Source organism: Aspergillus undulatus (assembly GCF_047715775.1).
Source record: "Aspergillus undulatus strain CBS 261.88 unplaced genomic scaffold BDV17scaffold_68, whole genome shotgun sequence".
Taxonomy (NCBI): Eukaryota; Fungi; Ascomycota; class Eurotiomycetes; order Eurotiales; family Aspergillaceae; genus Aspergillus; species Aspergillus undulatus.
This window is the reverse complement of record NW_027396672.1, coordinates 69,942-92,782: the sequence shown is the minus strand read 5'-3', so window position 1 is coordinate 92,782 and position 22,841 is coordinate 69,942. Positions and strand designations below refer to the sequence as shown.

At 51.8% G+C, this 22,841-nt stretch overlaps 8 protein-coding genes across 8 annotated transcripts; 6 read left to right on the top strand and 2 right to left on the bottom strand.

Annotated features, from left to right (window-relative positions):
• Window positions 1-6: 6 nt before the first annotated feature.
• Window positions 7-1,766, bottom strand: BDV17DRAFT_211143 (lactonase family protein). The gene is made up of 4 exons (XM_073755430.1): window positions 1,354-1,766; window positions 1,197-1,305; window positions 662-1,135; window positions 7-606 (listed from the first exon to the last, which is right to left on the bottom strand). The coding sequence occupies exons 1-4, from the start codon at window positions 1,564-1,566 to the stop codon at window positions 251-253; spliced, it is 1,152 nt and encodes a 383-aa protein (XP_073611260.1). The 5' UTR covers window positions 1,567-1,766; the 3' UTR covers window positions 7-250.
• BDV17DRAFT_211142 (uncharacterized protein) lies at window positions 1,767-2,381 on the top strand. Its single transcript, XM_073755429.1, has one exon. The coding sequence runs from the start codon at window positions 1,967-1,969 to the stop codon at window positions 2,348-2,350; it is 384 nt and encodes a 127-aa protein (XP_073611259.1). The 5' UTR covers window positions 1,767-1,966; the 3' UTR covers window positions 2,351-2,381.
• Window positions 2,382-6,176: 3,795 nt separating this feature from the next.
• On the top strand, window positions 6,177-7,295 carry erg27 (the record flags this gene model as incomplete). The annotated part of the gene is made up of 1 exon (XM_073760577.1): window positions 6,177-7,295. One exon carries the CDS (start codon window positions 6,177-6,179, stop codon window positions 7,293-7,295), a length of 1,119 nt encoding a protein of 372 aa, XP_073611258.1.
• A 1,080-nt stretch (window positions 7,296-8,375) lies between these two features.
• Window positions 8,376-10,023, top strand: BDV17DRAFT_211099 (uncharacterized protein). Its single transcript, XM_073755428.1, has 2 exons — window positions 8,376-8,740; window positions 8,821-10,023. Exons 1-2 carry the CDS (start codon window positions 8,578-8,580, stop codon window positions 9,684-9,686), a joined length of 1,029 nt encoding a protein of 342 aa, XP_073611257.1. The 5' UTR covers window positions 8,376-8,577; the 3' UTR covers window positions 9,687-10,023.
• Window positions 10,024-10,265: 242 nt separating this feature from the next.
• On the top strand, window positions 10,266-12,149 carry BDV17DRAFT_274566 (cation diffusion facilitator family transporter). Its single transcript, XM_073759141.1, has 2 exons — window positions 10,266-11,411; window positions 11,471-12,149. The coding sequence occupies exons 1-2, from the start codon at window positions 10,310-10,312 to the stop codon at window positions 11,710-11,712; spliced, it is 1,344 nt and encodes a 447-aa protein (XP_073611256.1). The 5' UTR covers window positions 10,266-10,309; the 3' UTR covers window positions 11,713-12,149.
• Window positions 12,150-12,538: 389 nt separating this feature from the next.
• BDV17DRAFT_301005 (major facilitator superfamily-domain-containing protein) lies at window positions 12,539-14,551 on the top strand (the record flags this gene model as incomplete). Its single annotated transcript, XM_073764167.1, has 4 exons — window positions 12,539-13,514; window positions 13,597-13,753; window positions 13,819-14,154; window positions 14,207-14,551. Exons 1-4 carry the CDS (start codon window positions 12,724-12,726, stop codon window positions 14,549-14,551), a joined length of 1,629 nt encoding a protein of 542 aa, XP_073611255.1. The 5' UTR covers window positions 12,539-12,723.
• Window positions 14,552-14,868: 317 nt separating this feature from the next.
• BDV17DRAFT_274562 (E3 ubiquitin-protein ligase) lies at window positions 14,869-17,330 on the top strand. Its single transcript, XM_073759140.1, has one exon. It carries the CDS (start codon window positions 14,928-14,930, stop codon window positions 17,136-17,138), a length of 2,211 nt encoding a protein of 736 aa, XP_073611254.1. The 5' UTR covers window positions 14,869-14,927; the 3' UTR covers window positions 17,139-17,330.
• Window positions 17,331-17,800: 470 nt separating this feature from the next.
• On the bottom strand, window positions 17,801-20,384 carry BDV17DRAFT_211078 (endopolyphosphatase). Its single transcript, XM_073755427.1, has 2 exons — window positions 19,906-20,384; window positions 17,801-19,842 (listed from the first exon to the last, which is right to left on the bottom strand). The coding sequence occupies exons 1-2, from the start codon at window positions 20,060-20,062 to the stop codon at window positions 17,930-17,932; spliced, it is 2,070 nt and encodes a 689-aa protein (XP_073611253.1). The 5' UTR covers window positions 20,063-20,384; the 3' UTR covers window positions 17,801-17,929.
• Window positions 20,385-22,841: the final 2,457 nt, after the last annotated feature.

Genomic DNA, 22,841 nt, shown 5'->3' with positions numbered 1-22,841 from the left:
CGGCTCTTTTTGCTACGCTTAATTGACTATGGCCGTTGCATGCCTCGGACGTGGATGGAAATGGGCTCACCATGATAAACTAAACTCGTGCCTACAATACGTTGGGGGTTGTTGGTAATGCTTCGACTTGTGGTTGATGGTCCCTAGCGAATGGTACTGTATCGACAAAAGGCCGACTTGATAAAGAGCCAAAGAGATGAATTAGGGCCGATATAGGTTTGACTAGTTTCATTGGTTTATCTATATGTATTCAGTCATACCATATCGCATTCATGCCGAATCCCTGTTCCGGGATATCGACGCGCGCCACACGGGAAAGATTCTCGTCGCGGAATCTGTAAATCTCCACGAAACCAAGCTGATCATCGCAGAGCGCCAACCACTCATCGCTGAAATCGCACGGGCTCACGGCGTTCGAGTGACCGCCGCTGGTGGATGTGGGATGAATCCAGAGCTGGCGTTCGATATTGCCGTTCGGTCCCAGCTTGAAGGCAGTAATGTAGCCTGTGACATCGAAGTGGTTGCTGCGGGTAGTTGCGAAGAGATATTCGCCGCTGCGGGTGGTGAACGTGACGTCGCCACGGTACTTGTTTCGTGGGGGAAGGCCTGCGCCAGGATTAGACGAGAACAGACACGCAGTTCATCTTGGAATAAGACATACCAGGGGGAAGCAGAGGGTATGTGATGTGGGTGAAGACGGGCTTGTTGGTGCGCCCGTCAATGACGTATACGGCTAGCCGGTTGCCAGCCTCCATCAGAGCATATAGATACTTGCCGCTGGGGTGAATCTCGACCCAGCGAGGATGGTCACCGGGGTCAGGAGCCTCAAGGCAGTCGACCAAAGTCAATTCACCCGTCGTTGCATCTTTGAGATGGGTCCAGATCTTGTTGGCCTGTAGGTCGGCAGAGTAGAGGTAGGTCTCGGTGGGATCAAACACCATGCCGTGGATGCCGGTGTTGGGCTCATACTCGTAATTCTGAATGTTCTTGGCCAGGCGACCGTCGGACTCTACCGAGAAAACATTTCCAAACCCAGCGTACTTGTAAAACGGGTTTCCGTATACGTTGTAGGGGGGCTTGCGGGCTGCGAGTACGAAAATCGCACGAGTGTTTGTGTCTTCGTTGGCGGCCAATGCTGCAAGAGGGCACTGTCAGTGAGATTCAGAGACGATAACAGCTGTATGCTAAAGACGTACGGTGACCTGCGACGGGATGAGACACTTGATGAACAATATCGGTGGGGCTGTTGACGGCGAAGCTATTCCACTTCTTCATGGCGGCGCCATAGATGGCTTTTTTGTCATGCTGCAATTGTCAGACATTCAATTGAAAATCAGCGCAACGAAAACATACGGAGAATGTCATCCAGGATATCGGCTCAGCCTCTGGGATGTCGGTCTTCTTGACCAATTCGAGCGTCAGGGCTTCATCGTCGAATGCGACTGTATAGATGCGGCCTGGACGGGTCCAGGTGCCCACCATCAAATGATGCTTCATCCTGACTGTCTGGGTTATGGATCGCAATGGGCGCAAGGATTTGAAGGAGGTATTCTTCACATGCCACATAACCAAGAATAATGATAGCAGTAGAAGAGGGGAGGCTATTCAAACGGAGAATGCTCGAGGACGGCAATCAATCACGGCAGCGGGCGTATGCTGCCTGAGGCACATTTCCCCAGAAGCCCCGCGATCACCGGGTGAAGACATTGCCGGGAGGGTAATCCACCAGGAAAGGTCCGTTCTTTAGTCCTGGATCGCCTCTGCTGGTTTGCAGCTTCAGTAATCATGGTTGCGAGGCATTGTTCCGTACTCCCAAGAGTAGGTAGAAGGTGTCGAAGCTGGAGGGAGAACGCGGTTGACCTTTGAGAAGCTGTCCCTGAAGCCTCGGCGCTAGGGAGCGGTATGTCGAGGCAGAACTTCGCTTGCTGCCTGAGAGGCTAGGCTGGGGTATCATGCCAAAAGTCACATGACTACGCGTCGCGTCTGCCTCATCTCATCGCCGTTGGCCCGCCTAGCGGTGCTTGGCTTCCTTCTCTACTCATCACAGCTTCTGCATCGTCCCGCTCAACCAATTCTAAGGAGATCTTCTCGCTTGTTACTGCTCATGGCCTCGGCTCTCTTGGATATTTGTTCAATTCACGATTCTCGCGTCGAAACCCGCCCTCTGATGTCCGAACTCCCCTCCGGTGTCACCTCTTGCCTTCAAAGGCGTCCTTACAGATGTACCTCCTACAACTCCCTGATTTCGATTACACATGCTCAACAAGCTCGAGTAGAGCGGCGACTGTTTGATCGGAATTGGGAATCTAACCCTAAGCCAACTTTGTCGGTTGAAAACGCCTCGCAGTGAAGCATGGGGTTGTTACTAGTCAATTCATTTTGACGAAAGGCAGCCCTCCAGAGCCGACAGGCACTAAAAGACGGAATACCATGCGTTTTCAAGTTCGAAATCGGACACGCGTCGGTTATCCAATGCTGGACTCATGCGGATCAACAAGGACGGTTTTCTATGCCTGAGACCAGGGGACCGCGGATCACCCGCGCGAACTGTATCGAGCATCTTCGGATGTATTTCGTCGGCTATCATCAATGCGGACCCGAGTGCGAACCATTGCATGTTACCCCGATCTTATTGGGATTCAACAGTGGTCTTCGGACTTGCCTACATACAGTCATACAGTCGAGTTGTCGATAGAAAAATCCACTTGTCGGAATCAATCGAATCAACCGGACCATATCTTTGGCCAACGTGTTCGATTGTAGCAAGGTTTTGCTGATTGCTTCTCTGCAAGTATGACTCTTGGATAGTCATAGACTGTCTCCAAGAATTCTGGCCTGTTGTCACGTTCCGGTATCGATCTTTTTGCCAACCCGGTCTCGCCCGCTCTACATTCTCGAAGGCTAGCGAAGCCCAAATCAAGGCACCCGCCACCGATTTGCTTTATTCAAAGGTCCGATCCACTGCGTTAACCATCTCTTTGCGATGTAGATTGCAAATCGATCGATGGGCTCCGACACCCACCTGCTCTTCGAGAGCCACGAAGCGGTTTTTATGGATGTTATTTAGCCGCCCTCCACCTTAGCAGCGTGGACGGAAAGTAAAAACTTGTCCCTGGAGGTACTCTGTCACACACAAGAGGTTCAAGCACCGTGGGGGTAAATGTTCGCAACCTTGGAAGAACTGGGTCCCTCGGTACGGAGAGTCTGGACAAATAGTCCGAGCCAACGCCCGCTGAACGAACATACCGATTCTCTTCATAGGAGATTGTGAGATGGACAGTGATGTTGCAAGCATGTTCACCAAGCTCCTCCGACTTGATCCTCCAACTTCCTCGCTTTCGGACACAGCGTCGATTCCTAATCTGTTCTCTTCCGCGCTCAGGATACTGCTACCAGCTCGCGGCGGGACCTCTCTCGCGTGAGGCTCAAAGTCTAGGCTTGTCTGCTGCTTGTTCGGGAACTATATCTATCGGGTTCGAAGTGATGTCAGACTGGTTTTGTCGTGGTGTCTAGTGTTCAGGAGATGGATGGCCCTCTGTTGGGACGGGCTCGTGAACGGCCGTCCCTTGCGAGGGACGGCCCCCATTTTTTTTTCTTATACGTTCCCCCTCTCCCTTGTCGACGCTTTCTGGGTGTGATTGGCTAACTACTGAGGAAGGTTGCTAAGCTCGTGCGGTTTATGAGGATGGATAAGTGTCGCTGGCCGGTCATGGTTTGGGCGGGTCGCTGAATCTTCTTGTCTGTTTTTGAGTACCTCGGCTTTGGTGTCTGCTTTCATGTTATGTACCCTTGTTCATGAGCAGACCGCAGGGTACCATTGAATCCAGCTCCATTGATGTAATAGCAATTGAGGGGAACGAAGCCGCTCCTGTCATGGGTCGGCTGTGGTAATATCGTGTAGTCATGGCAGTTCGCCTCTTAGGGTTGCTAAAATTAACCATGGAAATTGACGGCGACAAGTAGAACAAGAATGCTGTCATCCAAATTAGCAGACACTCTTCTAACGAGCCTCAGTCCCGTGTCTGTGACTGTTGGGCTAGAATGTCCAATGTTCTTTACTCCGCATTGGCGGTCAAACGAGTCTCCCAGATTCTTTCTTCCTCCGATCTCCAATAATCTCACTGTTGGGTTTGCAAGTCGACCAGCCTCCCGGGATTCATGGTCCTTTCGTCAGGCCGATCTGGCAGTGCTGTGATTTGCTGTTTATCCCCGGCTGCCACGCTGGCAACGGGCTCTGTCTGCCAGCTGTCAGTCTCGCATTGTCCGAGACCCAACCCGCTGCCCTCGAAGCTAAAGAAGCGCGCGGGCGCTGAAGGCTGAACCCCACCAGCGCCCCAAGCGAACGAACTGTCGCAGCAGCGGCTCAGGCGCGTCCAGCGCCCACTGGTGACCGCTGTCCAGGCACCGCGCAGGATCTTATTGCAGTCGGGAGCATTTTGTCTGTAAAGCATTGCGGTTTGACGCTCTGGTTTGCCCCTCTGGAGTAGGCTTTCAATGGAGATCCACTCGACAGACCCTATCATGCTCTGGTGTCTGACGGGGCTGGTTAGCCTCTGCAAGGTCTAACAAAAATCAGCAGTTGGGCTCTGACACGTATCGAGCTAGAGGGTTGATGCGTTGTCCACTTGTCCGTCTCCCATCCGTCTGATGGCTGAGCTTGCCACTTGCCGTCCAGTCTGTAGACTGCAATTATTGTTCATGCTGCCTATGACGATGATGATATTCTTATGACGCCTGGTGCTAGATGTGCCTTCAAACTATCTAAAGTCCAGGGCTGTCTACGAGACTAACAAACAGCGAATCTCACGATCTACAGACTGACTCGATCCCTTCAACGTCACCGCATCGCCCCCAATCTGCCTCAAACTGGCCAAGCAATTCCTTCGGAGCAGACGATTTTCGCCTGCTTACTCTGTGATTGTCTTCTGCTTTTGCGCCTTGCGATATCCACTTTTCATCAATTGTGGCTGATATTCTTCCTTTTTTCTCGGGGCCAACTGTGCTGCTTTTACCGAGCCACTGGCCCGCTGCAAGTTGCGCTTGACCCTTCTCAAGGCGCAACCCGTGTCTTTAACCCCCCAGGCCAGGCTCGATAATAATAGTCATCCTAAGCCCATAATAATCATCATCCTGCTACTGTCAGGTAGCAATTGTCTTTCAGTTGCCAGCTCATTGCTGGCAAAGAAGGACAGGCGACTCATTTTTCTACCGCGGCGCCCTCGACTCGCACACGATGAATCCAAGCTGTCCTCGACATTTGAATCGCAATTCCTCCGTCCTCGACCTCACTGCTGTACACTGCTCGTCATTGTGTCGCTAACACTTCCTCGCCGTCTCTGTCTCCAAATATTGTGACCGTCCGTGCGTTGATCTTCGCGATAGCCGACTCACCGAGTACATCCCAGCGCTGTTCGAGGCACAAGTTGCACACGTCCGAGATCGCAGACGAAGCACTGACCAGACAACGCCATATTTCCTTTTTCTTGAGATTTTTCTGCATCGTATTTTTTCTGCCCCTGCCAATTGATTCCACGAACTCATTGTACAGCATTAACATTCCCCGGCGGCTTATTGGGAGGCTCAATTGATTTGCTATACATGTAACATATCCTCTCCCCATTGGAACTTCTGGTAGGTGCTCAGCAGCTTCTACCACTACCGCTTTCAGTGGAGCTCTCGGTTCGAATCAGAATTGCGAGACTAGGAGCGCCAACGAAAAGATACTCGAAGACATAGGCGCCAAAAGCATGCGGCCTTGACTGTCAGGGCATCTACGGAGTTTTCACCCCTGATTCCGAGCCTAAGCGAATCAAAGCCTACCTTTTCGCTTCTAAGCGCTGAAACGAGCATGGAATGTCATATTGTGTAGGACCGGCCTGCTCTTATTTTATCTACTGTTTGTGTGCGCGCTTCGAGGTAAGCTCGCCCGTTTTTTTCAACGCTTGGTCTTGTTGTGGCCTCGATCCTGGAATGCAGAGAGCTGCACTGCCTTTCCCAAAGAATTCATACTTCCATTACCACGAGCTTGCAGAACCCAACGGCTCTATGACCGTGGTGGCTGTAGTACCAATTCGTTCTGTTCCATGCCTATCACCATGTTTCGATTGACATCCGACAAAGCTAATGGTTCCGGTCATTGCGCCGCATTTATGGATCCAGGAATCATCTTCATTTGGATGGCTTCACCCGAGGTCGACCAGAAGGCCCTGGGCAACTTTGCGGCCGTGACAATCCTGGAAAATCCATTCCTATCAGCAATGTTATATAAGATCCTGGGGCTGTCGGTTATGCTGTCAAACAAACTACTGCGCGCGCGCCGATTACGGCGACTGGACCCTACTCGCGAAACAAAGTCTCTCCAGCTGTACTACCACATTATATGGCTCTCACGCGAAGGCCTGCTGATTCTCGAAGAGTACGTCTTGCCGCTGGTAGAAGGGTTCGTCGAATTGAAGATTCTGGCATACAAGCTCCGAGCCTCATTCTATCATATATTCGTCCTATTTCATAATCAACCCGCCATCCACTCGCCTGGAATCGCCAGTCTGTCAAGCAACACAACTATGTCCAACGATGCACAAGAGACCGAACCGTCACCAAAGGATCAAAATGAGAATCAATACCCAAACTCACGCCTATCGTTCCGCGCAAAACCAGAAATCCTCTCCGTCTTCCCGCAACCACCAGGCTCCACCGCAAAGGATACACCCCAAGCACATTTAAAAGTCCCACAGGCACCCCCAGGCCTCGCCCCCGTCCAACAGCCCTACCGCCCCCTTTCCTCATTCCTCCTCCCGGCCCTCGACTACACCCCCACCGCAACAGCCTGCTTCAACCACGCCGCCCTCCTAGCCGAGCGCTTCCTCCCAGGCTCGCACCCCCTCCGCCTATCCATAAAACTCGAATACGCCGCCTACCTGCACGACTGCCTCCAAGACACCGCCGCAAGCCGCAAACTCGCCAAGCAAGCCATTGCAGACGTCTATAATGCCCAGGAAGGCATGGACGACGAGAGCTTCGAGGACGCCGCTGAGATTGTAGGCCTCCTCGGGAAAATGGTCAAGCGCAGTAGTACGAGTGTGAAGAAGAGTAGTCATGGTGACGGCGGGAGCACGACGTCTAGGAGCGAGGGGGGCCGCACTCCCACAACTGTCAGGAAGACCTCGCCGCGCACGGCGGCGACGACGCCCCTTCCTTCGCCGAGGACCCCGAAACCTGGGCCCTTGAGGAGCGGACAGTCGCAGTCGCAGTCGCCGGCTGCGGTGCCGAATCAGTCTATGTTGAATCCGATCTGATTTTGACGTGATACGTTATATTGATGCAGATGTTGATACTCATCCGGCTGGCGATTTATGATGGTTATGTATATTTTACGAGAGACGTTGCGACATTTATTGGTACCACAGGCCACATTGATTTTGAGTTGAACTCTGGTTCATGTATTCTGTTTTGTTTGGCGTGGAACTGGTCCAAGTTCCCTATTCTTCGGCCAAGTCCTGTCTACACGCCGATACAGCTTGGTCTGATTTTCCCTTTCTCAGTCATTTATTTTAGTCAATAGAGTGTTATTATTCACCTTTGTGTTCTCTCTATCTTTGTGAAATGATCCTTACTTCAGAGGCCTATATGAATGTCACTCACCTATGACCGGAGACAGGTGACCGGAGACTACAGCCTCAGGCACAATTTAGGCAATAACAGTGCAAGCCTGACAGCCCTGCTGCCTCACTGCTCAGGCCACCACACACCCAGGGCACGCAGGCCTCCGTATCTGGGGAAAAAGAACTGAACTGAACTCAATCTTACCTGCATGCGCTGATGTTTATCCAATCAACCAACCAATAAACCCCATTCCCGCCCCAAGGATTCGTAATTCCTGTCTTGGCTTCTGCAGCTGCACCAGCGAGCTTATCGCAAGCTCTTGCTGAGTTACTTCTCCAACTTCTGAGCGACCTTGTTGCTGGCTGTCTTTACGTCATCCCCGTCCTGCTTCCACGCAATTTCTGCAGCAAACCCGCGGCCCTTCATCAAATCCAGATCATTCCAGCCTGGGGAAGCTCGTTTCGTTGCCAGTGCGATAGGCAGCATCGATCAGTCAACCATATCTACCCTGGCTTCCCTGCATCCTTTCCACTACCTCATTCTACGATACGCATCTACCCTGTTGAATGAGAGTCGGTCGTATTTTGCTTTTGGATTGGGGCTCACCGATTGAGCCGACCGAGCATAGACCGATAACCCGACCGACGACCGACCGAACGTTACTTAGCTAGCTTTCGATTCCAATTACGCTCGCGCTATTGCCAATAACCGCCGTACCGGTCCGACCGAGGAAGAGAGATTGAATTTGGACAATCGGAAAGGAGAGAGAACAGAGAAGAGAATAAAAGGAGCCCGTACCGCGGCATATACACCGTTGACTTCCTGGACACTGCGCTTGCCGGCAATGAAGTCAGTTGGTCCAAACGCTCTCCAAACAAACAGGATCTCCATCGGCTGCTGCATCTTCGCGAATTGAGCTTGAGCCCCTCGCAGCAGGCTCAATAGCGCAGATTACGGATAAGATCACATCAGATCATGCGGTCGGGGCTGCGGAAACCCGGCACTGTGCCGTTGCTCGCCCTGGTTCTGTTCTGCCTGCTTAGTCTGGTGCCGACCCTCGCAAAGGAATGGGACTTTTATGGGTATGGCGCGCAGCTGGCGTATCTCGGGTTGTCAATGCCCCGCAATGATGGTCGATGTATGTATTGTTATGTGACTGCTCATTTCCCCTTGCTTGCTTGCATTCTTAGCGCCATGTGGACTGACTGGCGTTGGCAGATTCCTCCTCGCGCGTCAAGAATGCTTCTGTTGAGACGAGACCGCGGCTATGGACGACCAGCCATGACTGCAAACCGTGGCTGTTTGGGGACTTTTATTCGTCGTGCGTTGATCTGAATGCTCAGCCGCATTACTCGTCGATACGGACACCGCCGCGGAGTTCCTTTGAGGCTGGGTCCGAGCCGGAGAAGGGAGCGGCTATTTGCTCTCCGACGAAAGAACCCTCCAGCATAACGCGAGGGGTAAGCGCTTTCAAAGAATTCGTAATCAGGCGCTGGGACGATCAACAGACGATAAGGATTCTTCGACCTAGTCATGATCCAGTCGACGAGGCTTCTGCGCAACCTGCGCCTACTCAGGCCGATTTGTCGGTGACCCCGGCTCCTCAGGATGGCCAGCAGCGTCATTCTACGCCGGCAGAAGATGTCGATACCGCACCGCCGGGGGAACTTTCAAATGCAGATTCTTTATTGCTCCGATTGCCCTTGCTTATCCACGAGACGTGGCAGCATCCCGAGAACCTCATTACCCCATCTTTGATATATCAGTATTTCCGAACTTTGATACCCAAATCTCCTGCATCTGCCGTTAACAGAGACGCACAAACTCATTCAATCCACCCACGGTTACAAGAACCACAACCCGATCATACCTCGGACGAGACGCCATCCTTGAACGACAGTAACTCGACACAAGACCAACCGTCAACCAAGCTAGAGAACTTACTGACAAAACTACCACCTAATACATCAACAGTGACTGCTGGACAGTCAAAACACACGGGTCTCACACGAGACCCAGAGCATATGTGTGGGAGCTCAATGGCTATCGTGATAGCTCTTGTGGCCGGAATCATGTGGTTCTGATGACATTTGAGCTCCGCGGTACAAGCGCAACCCAACACACCAGAGCACGGATTCTGCATGACCATGGCCGGAATCCTAGGCCGTTGTCTTGCGGCTATCCGTGCATGACTTACGAATATACTAATAGACGGGAGTTGTGGGAATATACTAATAGACGGGAGCTGTGGCTCATTCCCAATTTTGGACTTCATTTTTGCATGATATACTATAATATCAACCCCAAGACCCTGACCACTCCTGAACCGGCGTTAGGTTCTCTTCAGCAACGCCGAGGGCAAGCTTGGTTGGTTCGAGTCACAAGGCTGGGTGTTTTTCTACATGCGGCTTGAGCCTTTTTAATACTTGACGAACTTGGATATATGAATTTAATACCTATAATGTCAATATTTTGTACCTTGAAGCACAGAGTGGTTCGGCCCATCAACTCCGGTACCGGGAACCCCGCCAAGCGATCTGACTGGCCCCAGCCCCTGATCTGATAAGATTACTTCACGTGACGATCCTTCGAAAATGTCCCAAGTCAATCCCCCGTCGCAGTGACATCCCTTCCATCGTTCTAGGAGTCTATTATCCATCCAATTCACATATCGGACCTCGACTTCTCATAAACCGCACCAAGAACCATGGAGGACTCTCACTTCCGGCACAGCGCCTCGCACCACCCACACCCGTTCTCAACAAGCGCCCACCCCCGCGATCGCACCGGTACAACGACCGCCCTAGAACTCGAGGACCAAGGCGTCAATCGCAATGATTCCTACGACGAAGAGGGCCAGCCGCCTCGCTACACAGAGGAAAACGACCCCTTCCAACTCGCGTCAAAACTCAAATCGAATGCCGAAATCCAAGCTCTCCACCCGCAGGCCAACACGTCGCGGAAACGACACGGACGACCACAGCCGGCGCGAGCGACATCGGCGCTATCCACCGTAACGACACTAAACAATATCAAGACGACCATGGCGAAAAGGGAACTGCAGGGATTCTACCAGACGCAAAATGAGAACATTGAACGGATGCTCAAGCCCGTGGAGGAGCACCGACGAGATGCGCGGGAAATGAACGCCAATAACCAGCTGAAGTATAAGATTGCGATATACGGGAGCTTTGCAGCGAATGTTGCGCTCTCGATTTTGCAGCTTTACGGCGCTATTGCGTCGTCGTCGCTGTCGCTTTTCACGACCATGGCGGACTCAGTGTTTGATCCGTTGTCGAATTTGACGCTGCTCCTTTGCAATAAGACCGTGAACAGGGTTGATCCTCGTAAGTTCCCTGCGGGTAAGGCGCGCATTGAAACGGCGGGGAATATCGGGTTTTGTTTCCTCATGACGGCTGTTTCGTTTATCTTGATTGCGTTTTCGATTCGGGATCTTGTTAGTGGTTCGGATAGTCCGACGGGCGAGTTTCATCTGCCGTCTGTCATTGCGGTCGTTGTTGCGTTTTGCACCAAGTTTGCGCTCTTCCTTTATTGCTTTGCGCTGCGCAACCAGGTCTCGCAGATTCGTATCCTGTGGGAGGACCACAGGAATGACCTGTTCATTAACGGCTTCGGTATTCTTACCTCCGTCGGCGGTTCTAAGCTCCGCTGGTGGATTGACCCCATGGGCGCCATTATCCTCTCCGTCATGATCAGCTGTCTCTGGCTGCATACTGCTTACCATGAGTTCCAGCTCTTGATTGGTGTCACTGCTGATACGAAGATGCAGCAGTTGATTACTTATATCTGTATGTCCCTCTTTGTCCATCCCATTCTTTGTTTACTTGTGTATGCTAACGGATGGTAGCAATGACCCATTCCCCGCTCATCACGGCCATCGACACAGTTCGCGCCTACACCTCTGGCCCGCGTCTCGTCGTTGAGGTCGACATCGTCATGGACCCGTCCGATTCGCTGCGCGCTACCCATGACATTGCTGAGGAACTGCAGACGAAGCTTGAATCGCTGCCTGATGTTGAGCGCGCTTATGTCCATGTCGACTACGAGACGACGCATAAGCCTGAGCATTTCCTCAAGAAGGTGCTTTAAAAGATCGCAAGCACACCAGTTCAATCAGTCTTGTCCGTTTACACCAGGACCAAGTTCAGTCGGAACTAGATCGTCCATAAAATCTCAATGAAATGCATCCCATGAGACCGGAACCCGAGGTCTCACAAGGTCACGGAAGTTTGAGAATCATCCGATGGCTGACTACCTGCACATATACACATCCTATCCACGCCTCTCACCGAGTTGGCCCCGTGAACTTTGCTGACCAATGCACACCAAGTGCCCATCAGTAAATAAAACTATCTAATCGCCACTTTATAAACGTTGTTTACGCCCATCTCACCATGTAGAGTTTCTCACCGCTAATATCATTCATAGCATAGACCGCTAGTCAAACTGTATCCGGGCAATAAAGCATGAGGGTCATATAGATCTAGTTCAAGTTGTAGGCAATATTGTGCCCATCCCTTGCATGTCAGCTTGGAGTTTATCTTCTGGGAAAGTTTACTACATAGGACTCCGTTCTGTGGCTTCTAGCTCAACATTCCTTTGCCAATTGGTACGGACATTCGGCGACACTGTTACATTGCCATGGCGCTGCCCTGGGTTCTATGGTGTTTACCCCGGGCCTCGAAGGTCTGTCAAGGTGAGATACCATGATTCGCTGCCATTGATGTGACAAAGTCCACCTCAAAGTGAGCATCAGCAGCATGATTACCTACAGCTGCATGCAGATTCTCACTGCATGGATGTAGCAGAACGTGAGAGGTGGGAAACAAAACAAAACAAAGAGCAAAACAGCGGCGGGCGTGACTGACTCAAGTCAGAAACGGTAACTATATATGTCGTCCAATGCACACCCTTCTAACTACCTACCCTACCCTAGGTACTTTCCTCATGTATCTGTCCATCCAGCAATATCACACCCCCCCAGTCAGTCAACTAGGTGCTTAAGGGATCGTTCAATGTTGTACCTCAATACCCTGCAACACTCAATCGCTATTCCACACCAAACTCCAACAACCCCAACCTCAACCTCAAAGCATCACAATGTCCTCCTCAGCAAGATACTTCCCCAACACCCTAACGGAATCCCTCTTCGTGCTAAGCGTAACATTCGCCTTCGCCCAATCCACAATCTTCTCCGGCCTAACAACCGTAATGACCTCATTCATCGCAAACGACCTCCACATGCCCAGTTCGCAAATCGTCTGGATCACATCCGCGTCCCTCCTAACAAGCGGCGCATTCGTTCTCCCCCTTGGTACATTATCCGACACCGTGGGCCGCAAAAACATGGCATTGTCCGCAATGGTTCTGACGACCCTCGCTGTCTTCGCGGGCGGGTGGGCGCCCGACGGTACATTGCTGATTGTGTTTACGGCATTATTTGGGCTGTTTAGTGCGATGGCTGTTACGCCGGCAGTGGGGCAGTTTGGAAGTGTTTATGAACGGCAGAGTAAGAGGCGGAATCGGGCGTTTGCGTGTTTCTCTGCGGGAAATCCGCTTGGTTTCGTGGTGGGGACGTTTGTTGCGGGGGTTGTGCTTGAGATTACGAATACTGGGAATAAGAATGGGAATGGTGATGGTGGGAGTGGGAGTGGGTGGAGGGTATGCTTCTGGGCGTTCAGTGTGCTTTGTGCTGGGTTTGCTGGTCTTGTGGCGTTTACGGTGCCGAGTGATGCGAAGATTGGAGTGGGAGCAGCGGATGGAAGTGGAAGTGGAAGTGGAAGTGGAAGTGGAAGTGGACGAGTGTCGGGGTGGGAGGTGCTCAATAAGTTTGATCTGCTCGGTGCCTTGCTGGTGACCGGGGGGGTGTCGGCTGTTTCGGCGGGGTTGACGTACGTCTTGCTTCCTTTCCTCTTCCTCTCCGTTTGGTATCGGACGGGATAAAATGAGATGTTGATGCTAATGGTTTGATAGACTTACTGGAACCGCACCGCAAGGCTGGGGCACTCCCTACGTGATAGCCCTAATCGTCCTCGGCGTGGTTCTGCTAGGGGCGTTCCTCTTCTGGCAATCCGTGTACAAGTTTCCGCTAATGCCGTTGTATATCTGGAAAGACCGGAACTTCTCGCTCGTACGTCCTCTATCCCTTCTCTCCCGTTTCTCCATTTTGGGTGGAACTCACAATACCGTCAATAGGTAATAACTCTCCTCAGCACCGGCAACGCCGCATTCACCTGCTCCTCCTTCTGGCTGTGCTTATACCTCCAGCGTGAGCAGCGCATGTCGGCCCTCTGGATCGCAATCTACCTCCTCCCGCAGAACATCAACGGGCTAATAGTGAACTTTATATGCAGCCTGATACTGCACAGAGTCTCGCACAGACTCCTCATGGGCATCGGCGCGGTCTCGTACCTGGCCAGTTTTCTGCTCTTAGCGCTCTTGCAGCCGATTAGGCTCTACTATTGGGCGTTCATCTTCCCGTCCTTGATTTTGGCGGTTGTGGGGGCTGATTTGCAGTTTAATGTTGCGAATGTAAGACCCAATTCTTCATTTTATGAAGGTGGACGAGCTGACAGCTTGATAGAGCTACGTGATGTCCTCGCTCCCTCGCGAACAACAGTCCCTTGCTGGTGGCATTCTCAGTGCAACGAACAAGCTGCTGTCGAATATAGTGCTTAGTATATCGACTGCCGTGTTCGATGCCGGGGAGCATGCGGCTCGGAGCAATGAGAACGGATTGGCGGGCTATAAAGCGGCGTTTTGGATGCTAGTTGGGATTGCCGGATTGAACTTGCTTCTTGTTCCTTGGCTTCGGATTGAGAAAAGGGTTATGGAAGATGAGGCGCCTTTGAGGGGGGATACGAAGAAGCAAGCGGAGAGAGAGAAAGCGGAGAAGAAAGGCGAGGAGAAGGAGAAGATGGAGGTGTAGTTCTGATAGATGGGTTTGGTGCCTCAGGTGTAGACCACTTAGTTGCCTGAGTTTAAAGGCAGCAATAAATTTCAACGACGATGAATTTACGATAAGGATTGGAATGTTCACAAAGCGGGTTTGACTTATATTTTTTCCTCCTTTTTGCTTCATTTACAGAGCTCTGATAGGACAAAGGCCAACAATGCTGTGACAACGAATGCAGAGTACATTGGAGACCCAGTCCAATCAGGTGACGCAGACCGGCTGCCTGCCCAAAAGAACGGCGTAAGCCGACTCAACACCCTCCTCTTCTCTCTACCTCTCTCCTTATCTTTCTACCACCGTACCTCGCCCGGCGATATGTAGCAGCGCTATACCCTACATCACAGCAACAATGCCGCTCTCGCTATCCGTGCCTAGCTTTTCCCGACCCAGCACATCGTCTCCCCTTCATCGATCACGAACCAGCAGCACCAGCTACTCCACCACTTTGAGCGAAGCCCTCCGCAATAACCCCTTCAGCGGCTCATCACAGACCCGCTCGCGAACTCCGCCCCCCGTCGACCCCGCCCTCGAGGAGCGAAAACGAGAGCAGGAGGAACTGAACCGCGCCCTCGAAACGCTCGTCCAGATCTTCCCGGACGTCAAGATCGAAGTCTTCCGCGAACTACTCGTCCGTTTTGACGGGAATAGCCGCCTCCACGTCTGCGTTGAGCAGCTCCTGCGCCATAAAGAGAAATGGGTTGCGGGCCGGTGGAATGTGCCGACTGGCCCGGCCGGGAGCGAGGATGCGGCTATGGCGGTCGTGGGTTCCGGCCCTACTGTTTCGGCTTTGGTTCCCAGGGAGGAGCAGTTCCGGGCGGAGGAGTATAAGGTTGCGCTGAAGGGGGTCTTGACAAGAGAGTTCAGCGGGTTGAGTCGGAGTGCCGTGGATGCGGTGCTGGCGGAGGTTAATTTCTGCTATCTCCGTGCACGGCCTATACTACAGGATCTGTCGCGGAAGACATGGCGGGCGACTATTAATAGTATTCTGCCCTCGTTCAGGCGGAAGAAGGATAAGGATGATGTGAATCCCTTGGTGCTGTGGCAGCGTCAGTCGGATGGGGAGTTGCTTCCGCGGTTGAAGGAGACCGGGTGCGAGGAGCTGGATCTTGAGTTACATGAATCCTTGCTGGCGCCAATGCTTCGAGAACGACAGGAGGAGCGAGAACGTGTAGACTTGCAGTTGGCTGAGGAGTTGAATGAAAAAGAGGCTGAGGAGGCCAGCGCGTTGTACGAGTGCGAGTGCTGTTTCACGGACGTCACGTTTGAGCAGATTTCGACGTGCTCTGACGGCATGCACTTCATTTGCTTTAATTGCATTCGGCATACGGTTCACCAAGCGCTCTTTGGCCAGGGCTGGTCGACGTCAGTTGATGTTGAGAGGTCTACGTTAAAGTGTTTGGCGCCGTCTACCAGCGAACCTTGCACGGGTATTCTCAGTGCTCAGTTAGTCAAGCGTGCGATCCTCCTCGACAAAGCCGGCCTCGAGACATACTCCAAACTCGAATCCAGGCTCGCCTCCGACGCACTTCTCCGGTCTCAGTTCAAACTGATCCGCTGCCCTTTTTGCTCATACGCCGAAGTCGACCCCGTCTATCACCCTCCAACAAACGGTGTCAACTGGCGATTCCGTCGGGAGGGACTTATTCCTACCTTTCTCATGATGATTATATTCTTGGACACGATACCCTTTCTTCTTGTTGGCATAGCCATTTCATATTTGTTCGACCCCACCGCCATTCCTACAATACTCAACAGTGCTTTACTCAAGCTTTGCCTCCAGCTCCGCATGAAGAAATTCACCTGCGCGAACGTCAACTGCAGACAAGCTAGTTGCATAACGTGCCAGAAACCGTGGCGTGACCCGCATGTCTGCCACGAACCCTTACTCCTCGACCTCCGCGCCACCGTCGAGGCCGCCCGCACGGCCGCAGTAAAACGCACCTGCCCCCGCTGTGGCCTCTCCTTTGTCAAATCTTCCGGCTGCAACAAATTAACCTGCACCTGCGGCTACTCCATGTGCTACCTCTGCCGCAAAGCCCTGGGCCCTCCACTCCGAGGAGCCCCTCGCAACCGGCGTCGCCCAAGACGTCAAGAAAACATCGACCCGGGCGACGCAGAGCACGAACCAGTCGCAGAAGACGAATACGAAGAGGGAAACGAGGGATACCGACACTTCTGCGAACACTTCCGCGTCAACCCCGGCGCCCGCTGCACAGCATGCAACAAGTGCGAACTCTACCAGGACGAAGACGAAGAAGCCGTTGCGCGCCGCGCAGGCGAGAAAGCCGAGCATGAATGGCGTGTTCGACACCAGATGGCTGCTGGTTCTGGGGATGGTGCTGGTTCGGGTGCTGGAATTCCCGCTGTCAACGTTAATCATGACCTCTCTGTTGGCACTACGAGAGGCGCAACGAAGTACACCAGTATGTTCACGAGACCGCGCGGCAAGAGCTTCTGGTATTGGGTTGGCGAGATGTGGCGGACGGGGCAGTGGAAGGTTGAGGGGCAGGCGGCTGTCGATTGGGTCGTTGAGCGGGTTATTGTTATTGAGGAGATCTGATGCATAGCCTACCATTGTCTCCTTTTCGTGTTTCGACTTTACTTTTGGGATGAGCATGGGTTGCCATTGGTCGTTCGTCAGGATATGAACTGGTGCCCGGCTTGGAGTAGGTGTTTTTCATGGCGTTACGGTTGAGTCAAACGGAGTAAATCAGATTACGATGTTACGAGACATGAAGCTATTCTTTACCCTACCGTCTTTCCACCGTGTCCATTCCCCTACCACGGCCACGTACTTCGTAGACTCTTGGATCAACCAGCCACTACGTGCCTCACTGCCTCCCTCCACTTCCAATCCCGCATCACCTAAGAGTACTCTTCAAAGTCACAGCTGCAGGGCACGGCACTGCACAGCACACAGCACACCCTGACAGGGATATATGCCCTTATTCGTCAGGATACTATCGGCACCTCATCTACAGACTGAACCAGCACATACGGAAATAGAGAAGCCACTATCTAGCTCAGCTAGTGATACTGATTCCGTCCCATTAAGCGTCGGCGGACAAGAACACGCGTAGGAATCGGTAGGGTAACCTTGCAGCTAGCCTAGCCTCGTCTCGTTGAGTACCTTAGATGTGGCTTTTACTTTTTTCTTAGGTATCTTGGTTTAGGTACGGTACGTTGGTCTTGATGGCTCATGAGGTAACTTGGTTGATGTTGATTTTGAATATGGATATGGATAGTTAGTGGTATATGGATGCTGTATGTACAATATAACTTCTTTGGTCGTGGTAGCATGTATATATGAAGAGTAATAATTAACAGATAGGTAAAGTAGCGGGTTTAGATCTAGATATCATCAAGCTCATCACCAGATAAAAAGCCAACGAAGGCACGGTCTAGGAATGTCCGCCAGACTCTGTTCTTGTGTTTCTTCTTGTGGGCGTTCTTGTTCTTGCTCTTTTTCTTGTCTTTCTTGTTCTTGTTGTTGGTCTTATTCGTTGATTCTTCGGAAGGGTAGTCATCATCATCGTCATCGTCATCGCCCTCTGAATCGGGTTCAGGTTCGGATTCAAATTCGGACTCGTCAGTTTGTAAGTCAAACTCCGCATATATATCCCCTTTCCGGAGATTATTGTTCGCGATCCGCTTCGCGAGCTGGAAGTAGCTTCGCACGGTAAGGTCTTTCATGTTATATACAGTGTCGTCGCGTGTATCGTATTCAAGCTGGTATAGGTTAAAGGTCTTGTCGGTGTTTTCCACTTCAGAGGTAGTCTCGTCGGCGCTCTCGCTGTAGATCTCCGTGAGGTTGGCGTAGTACTGAGCGTAGCTCAGCCATGTCAGGGCCTGATCTGAGTATGCGGGTCCAGGAGGGGTTGATTTGGTGGGTTCGTCGGGGACTTTGAAGTTTGGTTTCTTCTTATTCCTGTCTTTCTCGTTCTTGATTTTCTTGTGTTTCTTTTTCTTTCTTTGTTCGGTCATGTCGTTGTCGTTATCCGGTGAGTCTTCATTGTCAGTGCTGGGGTTTTCGTCCAAGGCTCTACGCTTGACTGCGCTCCAGTCAAAGTGTTCAAATAAGTCAGGGCTGTACGGCGTGTCTGCCCACAACTTTATGCCCTCCAGGCCGGTGGTGTTATATTCGACGACCCGGAGAGTCGGGAAGTAGTTCGGTACCACGCTGGGTGACACTAGCGAGACGCTGTATCGTTCGGCATAAGGGCCGCCGATCTTCTTGAGGAATCTCCGCTCCTTCTTTCCTAGTTTTGAAGCGCCGATAGAGTCGGAAGGCTCGGAGGTCCAATCATCGGACAGAAAATTGGATGATTTGCCGATCGGCGGAGACGGCATATCGGCCCAGTCATCTCTCAAGCTGGACAAGTAGGTCGAACGAGACTGCACCGAGATGTCGTTATTTGCGGTTGAGTCTTCGCTGGCGTTGAGGAGGTCGACTTCGCGGCTATCTTGTAGCATGAAGTGGTCGACGTTCATGTGTCCGTAGACACTGCCGACCACGACATCGCGGAATCGGTTGGCGAAGAGGGTATATTTCTGCCAGCAGCTTTCGTCCCAGCTCCGCTTGCCTCCGGATCGTGCGGGCGGTACGTGTCCGATGAGGATAGCCTTCATCTTGCGCTCTCTCAGCAACTCGAACTGCACTCGGAGCCATTCCATGTGCTCGTACCCCGGTTCTGATTTCGCCGCACAGCCATCGACGGCGGAGTTCGATTCATAGAAATACATCGTATTTAAGCTGATGGCGGCGAGCTTGTTCGGGATTAAGTCGGCCGAGAACCACCCGCCTTCCTCGAAACTGTGCCGCTGGTGCTCGGGTATAAAGCTCGCCCAGACTTCTGTGAATTTTCTCGTCCATCGATTCGGGGCTTCTTTGAAGATGTTGTGCGGCATGATATCGTTGTTACCTATCGTAGGAATGATCGGGATGGAGAGGCCGCGAGCGACACTTCCATCCTCGAAGAGGTCGATAAACTTGGCCGCGAGTACCTCGTTCAATTCTATTATTTCATCGGCCGTACGGGGTATCTTCTCGTCGTTGTCATGTCGAGCGGAGTCGCCGGTCCAAAGCACGAAGTCGATCTCGCCTTTCAAATTCTTCTCGATCCAGCGAAACGTTTCATCGATGAGTGTCCGCGGCGAGTCGCATTCCGTTCCCTCGGCGCCTAAAATCCCCGCCGACCCATTTCCCCAGTGACATACTCGCTCGTCCGACGTTCCTGGTTCGTAATTCGAATCTAAGTGGAAATCTGGAGCGGCAGTCAGCGCGTTGATCAGGCATGGAATGCGAGAATTCAGGGAAAGAAGCATACCTGTGATATGAAGAAATCGCCCAGCGAGATGCCTTGAGGACTCGGTCCTGTCGTCCTGGTCGAATCTCAAGACCTGTTGTTCTGTGATGGGCACGGCAGAGGCGCAGGCAACAAGACTGAGGCCGCAGAGGGCTGGAAGGAAACGCGGTAAAATCATGATGCCTCGTAGAGACGCTCCGTCTCCGCGGGCAGTAGCAAAAGTCAAGGGTGATCAATCATGAAGCATACAGAGTAAGCGTAGATCAAGAGGGGGGAAGAAGCGCGGTGAAAGGGGAAAAAAACCGATGCGAGGACGCCGGTACGTCACTGCCTGCGAGCGCCCGATCGGGTTTAGGGGCCGTCAGCCTTGGGACTCGCGATTTTCAAACGCTTCTTCTTCCTTTGATCTCTTTTTATAACAGAGGGGAATGCTCAGACTGTGATCAGACGAGGCAATACCGCTTCCGTCGTGATCGCGTTGCCCGCCATTCATCCCGAGCACAGTCTACAGTCCAAACCAGGCAGCCTGTCTCTTCCACCGCTGGCGCCACGTGCAGACACTCGTCCACTGGTTCGCCCAACTTTCGGTCAGGTGATTGTCCCTCGTCAGCGCCTGACCCGAGTACCTTGTGGGAAGCGATGGATGTGTCTCATTGGGTGGCCGATAGGCCGCCTATCCAAGATATCTAGATTATTAATATATGACTAAGCGAGGTGACCTTTTAGGGCAGGCGGTACCAGAGGGCAGTATATTCCGACAACAAACCCCCCCCCCGGCGGAGCAAGCGAGTCATCAAAAACGAGTGTAGATACATGAATTTACTAGTCTTCACGGTGGAGACCTAGTAGGCGAACAAGATGAGAGTGGGCTTCAGATCCTAGAGGCTTCGTACAGCCGTCTGCAACCATCTCGGAGGTAGTGAGGTCGATAGCACCTTTATTACCCATGTACAATGGGATGCTGGGTGCAGGCGATTCAGTAAATAGACGAAGGTCCTTCAAGATCTCACAGATCCAGTAGGCTTCACGGGAGGTTTCGGATGCAGCAGTATATTGTATATTCAGCTTCATTAAAACTAGTTACCACACATGTTTGGCGCTTTGCTTGCCAGGCGATTGGTCCTCCTGCAAGCTTAAAAACATGGCCACCTACTGATCTGCGGGCTTTCGTATGAGGTTTTCCCCAATCGGAATCGCTATAAGCTTCTGGGGGTCCCATATTGGCCGTAGCTGTAGGATCGCGTTGATATCTGATTCCTAGAGTGCGTGTGCCCTTTACTGCCTCCGCTGCTTTGCTAGTCTGCAGATATCACAGAAAGCTAGGGTCTTCGGGCCCTTGATCTTCAAGATCTTCTGTCGTTCAAGCCGTAGTATTGAACGAAAATGAATGTGGGATAGGCGACGATGCCATTCTTCCATGGTTGCTGTAGGTAAAGCTGGGGCCATGGTCTTTCGTACGGTGATCTGATATCATTGCGTACGCTGTCGGTTTGACGTGGTAGAGGTCTGAATTCTTCTCCGGGTAGGCGTCTAGGGAAACTCCTATAGGCGAATTGATAAGGAAGCGTTTCTCCTGGATGTCACCGAGTAGAGATATATCGAAGTTCTGCTTATCTAGCTGTCGGAAGGATAGCAGATTCGCCTTCATCGTTGGTGCATATCGAACATCAGGGATCTCTGCACCATGAATAGATACTGTTCCAATTCCGATGATCCGGTGTGTGTAGCCACCTGCGTCATCAATTGCTGCTTTATACACGCGGAGATTGCTGAATATATCACGCCTATGTGATACATGGAAGTCAGCACTAGTATCCAAAAGCCATTTGGGGTCTTCCAGCTGTTTAGGCTCTGTTGTCGGGGTGATTGCAATTGAATTGGCTTGTGAACGGTTATTTCGGAGGACTAGTTCTTGGCTTGTGAACTGATTTATTTCATCGCTTGAGGTCGTAGATGCTGGATTCCCGGGGCGCTTGGGAGCCTTTTCCGGGTGTAGTTTCCAGCAGTCGTCTAGTTTGTGATATCCTTTGCCACATGCTTGACAAGGTGTCTTCGTACGTGGAGGTCTCTGCTTGTCACGTTTGCTTTGGGAAGAATCCTTGGATTCAGAAGGGCTCATTCGGAGCTTCGTTTCAAGCTTGAATTCTTGAGGATTCTGGGGGATGTATTTGTTGTTTGAAGCTGAAGATCGAGAAACTAGTTGATCTGCAAGGGTTGCTATGTCCAAGTTCTTGATCGGTCCTCGGCCGCAGGCGTAGAACTCATCTAGCTTCGTATAAATGAAGTTCTGGTTCCATTGACCTAAGGAACAGATGAAGATATCATGGATTAGATCGTCAAAGGATAAATTCATCCTGCGGAGCTTTGCTGCAATCCGCTGAAAGTCACGTATCATTGCTGGATAGTTGCCTTGAGGATTGATATCTAAAAGGGCTTTGACCGTCATAAGTCGCTCCTCTGCTGCAGATAGGCCATATGTTGATGTAATCCTAGCCCATATATCTGCTGCTAGCGTTGAATCTTCCCAGCTGATAGTTTCCCGTATATTAGGTGTAATTGTATGGAGAATCCTTGAGTGTAGGATCTCATTCTTCGTTTGCCATCGGGCACTGGTAATCTCATCACTGTTTTCCGGTAGCTTGGTCTGATCAAGGATTTCCTTTGCCTCAATCATATGGGCGTCCATAAGGATAGAATCGCGCCATGCTGTGTAGTTATCTCGGCCAGTAAGAATCGGTGGTTTTATTGCTCCGAATTTGGATTTGGCTAGCTTTCGGATACGTTCCTGCTCACGGTATGCGAGATCTAGTTGTTGAGTCTCTGCATTTCGTTCGTGGGAGATATCCTGGTATATTTGCGGTGCGGGAGACTGGTATTGCTGCTTTACACGCATTTTACGCCGTATTTCTTCGCGTAGTTGCTGCGCCATCTCCTCACGTAGTTGACGGAGTAGTCCA